Source organism: Triticum aestivum, chromosome 2D, assembly GCF_018294505.1.
Source record: "Triticum aestivum cultivar Chinese Spring chromosome 2D, IWGSC CS RefSeq v2.1, whole genome shotgun sequence".
In the NCBI taxonomy this organism is placed as follows: Eukaryota; Viridiplantae; Streptophyta; class Magnoliopsida; order Poales; family Poaceae; genus Triticum; species Triticum aestivum.
The window spans coordinates 75,832,429-75,840,495 of NC_057799.1; the positions used below are offsets into that span (position 1 = coordinate 75,832,429).

The following is an 8,067-nucleotide window of genomic DNA, read 5'->3' on the forward strand; positions in this document are numbered from 1 at the left end:
TTTCATGACGGAAATAACCAGTAAGCAGAAGAACAGGAGGCGAAAGAGAAGTAGCGAGCTCATGGCAATATCAGGAAACCCACTACATGTGTCTAGTATCTAGGCATAGACCATGTGGCAAAAATCGGATATCACCCATGCAACCCACCGAAGGAACCTGGAAAGTATCAATGACAACATAATACATGCCAACATGACATCAAAAGAGAAGCAACATCCATCAACGACACGCTTCAGTAAAAGGGGTGATATCATCTCGCAGTACCTACACCCCAACATCCTAGGATTCTCCCTCGTTGACCAGTCAAGAAATAGGTGGGCCACACAAAAGCATCATTTGTGAAGCATTCTCTATCAGTAGCTCCGCTCCACGCCTGACAACATCCATCATGCCCGGCTTCTATAACCTGCCCAATAAATCAGAAAAGCACTTGCCGTAAACACTAACTCAAAGGGAGTATTGATCCATTTATGTTGTAAAGAAGATCGCTGCCAGACCAACAGTGTAAAGATTCACATAATCCGGTAAGGAAGTATAAGTCCAAACATAATATTGCCACAAAGAGTCAGGACTCAGGTTAGTTCCCAGCATTGAACCTATTGTTCTCCTGATGACTCTATAAACCAGGCACAAAAAATGTAAGTGTTGGGACGTTTCCAGCTGATCGCGAAATGAGCAACTAGGGTTACCAGGACACCATCTCTTTTCATATTTATATATTAAGCACAACATCTTGAAATAATTGCCACAAGAAAATTGGATTTTCAAAGGTATTTTAGCCTTCCATATCCACTTGTGATTAGCTCTAGCCAAGTCCTTTTCCATCCAATTGTACATAGGCTTACTAGTATAAACTAGGGGTTTGCTAAACCTCCAAAACACATTATCAAGAAGTTCATTTCTACCAACAAGCATCACCTCATTCTTAAGCTCTTCCCATTGCTTCACCAAATCAAGCGATAGTCTTCTTCTAACAAACTATATATGTTTAATTGTTTCAATTTTATTGTCTGTACAGTATTGCTCAAGATAGATATCAAACAACAGAGGAAACCTTTCACACAAAGGTGTTTTTTCACCCAATGCACTCCTTCCAGAGTCTTGCAATATTTTTTTTATTAATTTCTACCCCCACCAGTCATATAAAACTCGTTAATATTCATAATACATTTCCAACAAAGAGAGTGCTCTAGTTCTCACCAAGGCTTCTTTTTAATTTCTACCACCATTTTCTCATCAACATAAGATTTTTTTTTAAAAAATTAGCTTTGACAACATCTTGCTACAAAACATGCTTCTTTTCTAATTTCCAACACCATTTTGCAAGGAGGCTGATATTTTGTTTCCGTAAATCTTTCACACCCAAACCTCCTTCATTCTTATATCTGCACACTCTACTCCACCTCACCATATGTTATCTTCTCTTTTTCCTATTAATATACCAAAAGAATTTCCTTCTAGGCTTATCCCATCTTTCCAGCATAGTTTGGTTAATCAGAAACATCGCCATGTAATACAAAGGGATATGAGATAAGGCAAAATTTACTTTGATAGCATGACCCCCCATGTAAAGGACATTATCCACCCATGCTTCACATTAATCTAAGAACTTCGTATCAACAAACAACCACTCAGAGCATTTTAACGCAATATAGCTCACAAGCCTGCCAAGATATTTAACAGGGGAAGATCATATTTGGCAATTAAACATCTCAGCATATACTAGAACAGTTCACAAACAACAAAATCTTCACTATTTAGGAAGTTTATTTTACAACCAGTCATGATCTCAAAAAGATATAGTAGCAGTTTAAGGTTAAAAGAATATTCACAATTATCTTCAAAGCACATGATCGTGTCGTCGGCATGTTGTAAAATATCAAAACCATTTGGTATCAAATTAGACTCTAACATGTTAACAAGCCATTTTTCCTATGCTAGAAGGTCCATTTTGGTCAGATAATCTGCAACGGTATTAGAAAAAGGAGAAATGGGATCCCCATGGCGCACCCCCTTAGAGATTTGGAAATACGGTCCAATCACATCATTAAGTTTGACACTCATTGTACCACCAACTTGTTTCTAATTCACTCAGTCCACTTAGGAGCAAAACCAAGCATATCTTCAAAGCCTTCCACCCATTATCTACAAGACTATAAAGATTACTAGGGGCTGGTCCAAATAAATGTTTATAAAATGCAGCAGCATGAGTAAGAAGGTTGCCAGTGCCCTCAACTGTCTTCTTTCTCCTCCTCTCATTCACAATCCAATGAAAGTCGTTAGTATTTTGATCTCCTTTCAGAAGCCAGTTTCCATGAAATTTTTGAAACCAAAAGATTTCCTCTTCAGCTAGAAGTTTTTGTAATTCAACAATAACTTCGACTTTTCTACAATACATCTACGGAGAGAGTACATCAATCTCCTCTAGTTGCTCTCGTTTAGCTAGTTCCTCTCTTAAGGATTTCCTCTTTTTTCTGGCAACTCCAAAGAAATTGGAGCCCCATCCCTTGAAATATTTTCAAAATATCTTCAATTTAATGTTTATAATATCAATAGGATCCATACACCCAACAGGTTTCCACCAAATCTTAGCTACCAGTGGGAGGAACTCATCATTTATCAACCAATTTAGCTCAAATCTAAACTCTTTGTTATGTGTAGTAACAAGAATAAAATCTTCAGTATTAAGCAGCATGGAACAGTGGTCAAAAATATCTTTTACCAGTTTTCAAACAAAAGTAAAAGGGAACACAACTTCCCAGGAGCTAGACATTAAGATTATGTCTAATTTTTCCAGGATAGGATTTACTGCTTATCAGACTAGGTATATAGATCACCACTCATATCTAGTTGTCTTAAGAAAATGTGTTAGTAATATAATTAATCAGAGGAATGTTTCAAACTAGTTTTTTTTTCTCACCAGCATGCCATACTAAAATCACTTTCCACAATGTAAAGACACCAATATTATTCTGGAAATCAGCTAATCCAGTTAGGCATTCTGCATTAAATTCTTCATTGGCAGAGCCATAGACCACCAGGATGCTCTATCTTATTTTTTACTCTTACACCACAACAGAAATTTCATAATGCACTTACCAGACTGATAGGAAACAATATCTAGAGTCTTCTTTAATACTACACAGGATGCTACCGGATTTGCCTAAGGAAGGAATTCACTTCAACCAATAAAGTATTTCCAGTCTCAAATTTCCTAAAAAGATCAAGAAAAAGTATCTCTTTTCATAGTTTCCTGAATCCCTAGGAAATCCAAACGATGACCCTTTATTTAATGAGACAGCCGGATTGTCGTACCTCTTTTCCCAACTCCTTTATAGTTCCAAAAGAGACTAATCATTATTATTTATTCTTTTTTTTGGGTGTGAGTTCTCCTGCTAGGTTTACCAGGGGGCATGGTAGCACCTGCATTAGAACCCACATTATTCTTCCGACTTCTAGTAGTAGGTTTAGTAATGACAACATTCACTTTCTTCTCTCTTTCCCCCTAGATTTAACAACAGTAAAATGATCCTCATCAACTTCATTATCATTCATCCAATTAGTATTAAGGGGGGATTTCTTTCCCGCTCCATTATTAATACAAAGGTGCTAGCCTATTATTTCTCATTATCATCACTTTTTCTGCAACATTAGTTCTATATTTTTCTAATTCCTCCAATACATCGATCACAACAAATTATTATAAGGAATAACAACACCGATCCTAGCAACTTTACTCATAACTCGATATTGGAAAGAACATCAAAGTATTAGGGGAAGATATGTCGTAGTTACCTTGCAGATTTCTCTTCCTTGTAAGATTAATTGCCTTAGCTTCCATGTTCTCCATATTAGGTCCAGCAGTCCTCTTGCTTAATCTTGCTTGCACCTCCTCTGTCACAGGGGGAGTAGGGATGATTTCCACCCGCTCTCCAGAAGTTTCAAGAGACTGATCGATATATGGAGAGGGCGTTTTCTGACAAGAAAAATCTCCAGGTTCAAGCTCAGTAACTGCAGTTTCCCAAGGACAACATCCAAATAGGAAGAATATTGAGGAGTCATTGGAGAATTAACAACCACCTGCATAATATTCCCCATAATAGGTTAATATGCAACAACAACATGAGCCCGGACATCCACATCATCATCACAAGCGCCCATATTTTCCTTAGCCATAGTGTGATTCAGGAGAGCATTGTCTATTTCTTCACTTTCCTCTTCAGAGTTCTCAATCTCCACATGCGCTTTTTCAATGTCAGCATTTTTCCACATGAGCACAACTTTTTCCTGTTAGGAGGGCGGAACCACAATGTCCTTCTTCTCATGCCCGAACTATCAACTTTTATGGATAAGAATTTATTGTCAAAGATTAAGATATTACCCTTACGGACTAGGTACTTCCTAATATTTAGTGGAGGTATGCCCATATAGTTAAGTTGGAGTGCCATTTAATTTTATCCACTAGACTCGAATGTATGGATGGTTCATAATAAATCCAGATACCATAAATAACTCTGAATTAAAGGAGTGGACTAACCGAAGAACGTTATGTTTTTAGGGATAAATACGAACACCTCATCTCCTCCTTCTCACATGCACATGCATGGTGTCATTCTATATTCTTTCCTATTTTAAAAATTCAAAATGTTTAGTTCAAACCGTATGTCCCATTCAAAATCTGTTTTCACCACTAAACCCGTCGCTACGAGACATTCTAAAGTAAATATCATCTTGGTATGTTCCGATGACTTTTTAGTTTTGGGTCCAAAGTTAGCACGCGTGAGCTACGCAAGTTATCACCCTGCAATATGTAAGTTATATCGTGTTTACATAGAAGTTACCACGGACATACAAAATGGTCGGCCAACCTTCTTCTTACATGCAGCGTGCACTAGACTAAAAAGGCCTGATATCACCCTAAATTCTTCTCATTTCAGATTTTTTTTTTTAAATTGTAGCTCAAACATCAGCCCAATTCAAAATCCGCCACAATGAGACCTTTCAAACCGATACCATATTTGTATGTTCTGGCGACTTTTTGGGGGGTCAATGTTACCAAGCCCGACGGTACTTATATTACTATATCTGTGGTACATAAGTTACAACGCCTTTTACACATAAATTATTAGAGTATGTTTCAACTTTTTTGGATCAAAATTATCACAATGTTGTATGTAAGTGATCAGATGGTGTGCGGTGCATAAATTACCATGCTATTTATAGACAAGTTTCCGGCGGATGTTTCAACAACTTTTTTTCTCGGGTCAAAGTTACTAGGCCCGGGTACCCGAGTTATCAGCCCTATGATGCGTAAATTACCATGTTGTTTAAACAAAAATTACTATGGTACGTTTCAATAATTGTGTTCCCAGCCAAAGTTAGCAGACCGGGTGTACGTAAGTTACTAGGTTGTGAGTTCAAACCCCACCTTTAAGAAAAAGTTCTAAAAAACTATGGGAGTATTAAGAGATAACCGGGAGCCACACGAGATAGCTTTTGCATTTACTCTTACTTGATATAAAACAATTAGGGATGAGTTGGTTACCGGACCAATGTGGATGTTTTTACAACCAGGGTTCAAATCTCACCCTTACATTCTTTCGCCTAAAAAGAGGATGAAAAAGCCTATAAAAGGCGTAGGACAGAAAAACTGATAGAGAGAAAACCGGGAGGGAGGACTGACGGGGGAGAGACAAGCGGGGATGAGAGAAAATCGAAAGAGAGGGCAAGCGCGGCCAGTGCGCGCGGGAAGAGGATCGGGTGGCGCTAGAGGCGTTTGAGCGTAAAGCTAAAGCGTAACGTTCGCCAAATAAGTTTTGTGAAAATTAAATTATACCACTATTCCTCCTCTAGTTGATAAAACCACACTCTATTGCAAGGGACTTTAGATAGCAGACGCGGATTCAGTTAGTAATTTCGTATCTGTAGTACATTCACAACTTCACATGAGCTGCAGATTTTGACAATTATATTGCTACATCACACATGAACAGAACTTCCTCTCCAATCATGGTCTAATAATTGTAGAGAAAAAGAGTAATTTGCTTCCCGCTGCATATTATGAGCACTTGGCTGCTCCACCAACACCTACTGCGATAAAATCCATGTCCCTATATTGCGATTTATGCCCATAAAGCCATGATTCATATCAGATCAGATCTTCCTAGGCTCCTAGCTTCACTTCAGACGTTACATTGTCACGTCTGATTCATTAGTCATCATCTGTCTGTTCCAGAATTTAGAGTCTCATTGTTATATTTATTCTTCAGGAAAGCTTTTTAATATTGGAACACAGAACCACTCCCCTACTCGTGCATGTGCTATTGGAACGGGTGATGTACTGACTCCAGCTCCTGATCTAACCACTCGACATCTCCTACTCCATCACCACCTCGACTACATAAGCACACGCACGCTTCATCATGCTACACCATCCACAACCATAGCCACAGAGCAGCAAGCACACAAGCAAGAAACACGATCGAGAAGCTGCCAGCCAGCCATGGAGGTCATGTCTTCCATAGCCGTGCTCCTACTCCTCTCCTGCTCGCTCACGGCGGCGACGGCGCCTGCCGGCACGATCGAGCGCGTGTCCAAGCAGCAGATCCTGGCGAGCATCCCGCCAGGAGGGCACGCCAGCCCGCCCGTGCTGTTCCTCACGTCCCCCTCTGGCAAGTACGCGGCCTACTTCGTGCGCACCCACACCGCGCCTGGCGCCGGCGGGCTCGGCGCCGACTTTTGCTACGTCGAGGTGATGGCCGGTGGTGAGGGCGAAGGCGGCGGCAGCGCTACCCACGCGAGCGCGTGGGAGTCGGAGTGCCGGCCGGTGAGCACGGTGAACACGTGCACCCTGCTCTTCTCGTGGCACGGACTGGAGGTGTTCGACGGGGCCGAGGAGGTGTGGCACGGCGAGACCAACACCGACGGGACCAACTTCCTCCAGACGCTCGAGCTCGTCGACGACGGCGACATGCGCGTCCGCGACAAGGACGGCGAGCTCGCGTGGCGCGCCAGCGACGAGCCCCGCCACGCGCAGCACTGCGGCGCGCCGGGGTCCCCGGGCCTCGCGGCCGCGCTGCCGCCCTTCGCCGAGCCCATTGGCGCGCACAGCAGCAACCTGCCCTTCGGCCAGGTGGAGGGCGGCAACGGCCACGCGGCCGAGCTGCCGCAGGCGGCGGGTCTCGGGGACGGGGTTGCTCCAGGGGCCGGAGCCTTTGCCGGCGTAGGAGGAGTTGCCCCGGGGCCGGGAGCAGGCGGATTGGGCGACGGGTACGGCTACGGCATTGCACCAACGGCGGGAGGCGGCGGAGGTGTTGCCGCGGGGGCAGGAGCAGGACCCTTGGGTGACGGCTACGGGATTGCACCGGGCGCCGGGACAGGAGCCTTCGATGGTACCGGGGACATGGACGGACAGGGTGCAGCCGCGACGGCGGCGGGGGCTGCGGGCGGGGTGGCCGGAGCGGCAGTGTTCGGCAGCCAGCCGCTTGTGGACAACAGCCCCTACGACAGCGGAGCCTACAAGGGCAGCCGTGGGGCCCGTCTCGCGGCGATTGGAACCGTGGTTTTCGTCGGTGCCATTGCCGTGGGTTTCTGATCAGGAAGACGAATCAATGGCGAAAGCGCGGGCAACATCTATAGTGCAATGCAATCGTGTTTCTTAAGGAGTTGTGAAGCTGTGATATAATGCATCTACTTGTTAATTATGTAATTTGTGTACCACAATTGTATCAAAGTCACTACAATTTGATAAAATTAAATTGTATCATTTGGCATTTGTTCTCTAGTCTATTGCAGACTTTACGGCGAGCAATGCACATCTATAGAAGATTTGTTTGCCGCATATATATAAGAACTTTGTAACTCGACAGAAGTTCTATTTCCAGTAAAAAAAAAAGCGGTTTTCTGTAGCAATCTGAAGTAAAAAGCAAATAATCCGTGAAACAACCAAAAGATCAATGCCATCTTTCTAGAACCAAACTAAAAGCATCCACGGAATAATTGTTTCCGCGTCCTTATAATACCCGGTATATGAACCACTCACTTTGCTAACTTTTTCCTTTTTAGAA

General features: G+C 42.8%; 1 protein-coding gene across 1 annotated transcript; it reads left to right on the forward strand.

Annotated features, from left to right (window-relative positions):
* Nucleotides 1–6,447: 6,447 nt before the first annotated feature.
* LOC123048810 (PE-PGRS family protein PE_PGRS5) lies at nucleotides 6,448–7,773 on the forward strand. The gene has a single exon (XM_044471840.1). The coding sequence runs from the start codon at nucleotides 6,504–6,506 to the stop codon at nucleotides 7,593–7,595; it is 1,092 nt and encodes a 363-aa protein (XP_044327775.1). The 5' UTR covers nucleotides 6,448–6,503; the 3' UTR covers nucleotides 7,596–7,773.
* Nucleotides 7,774–8,067: the final 294 nt, after the last annotated feature.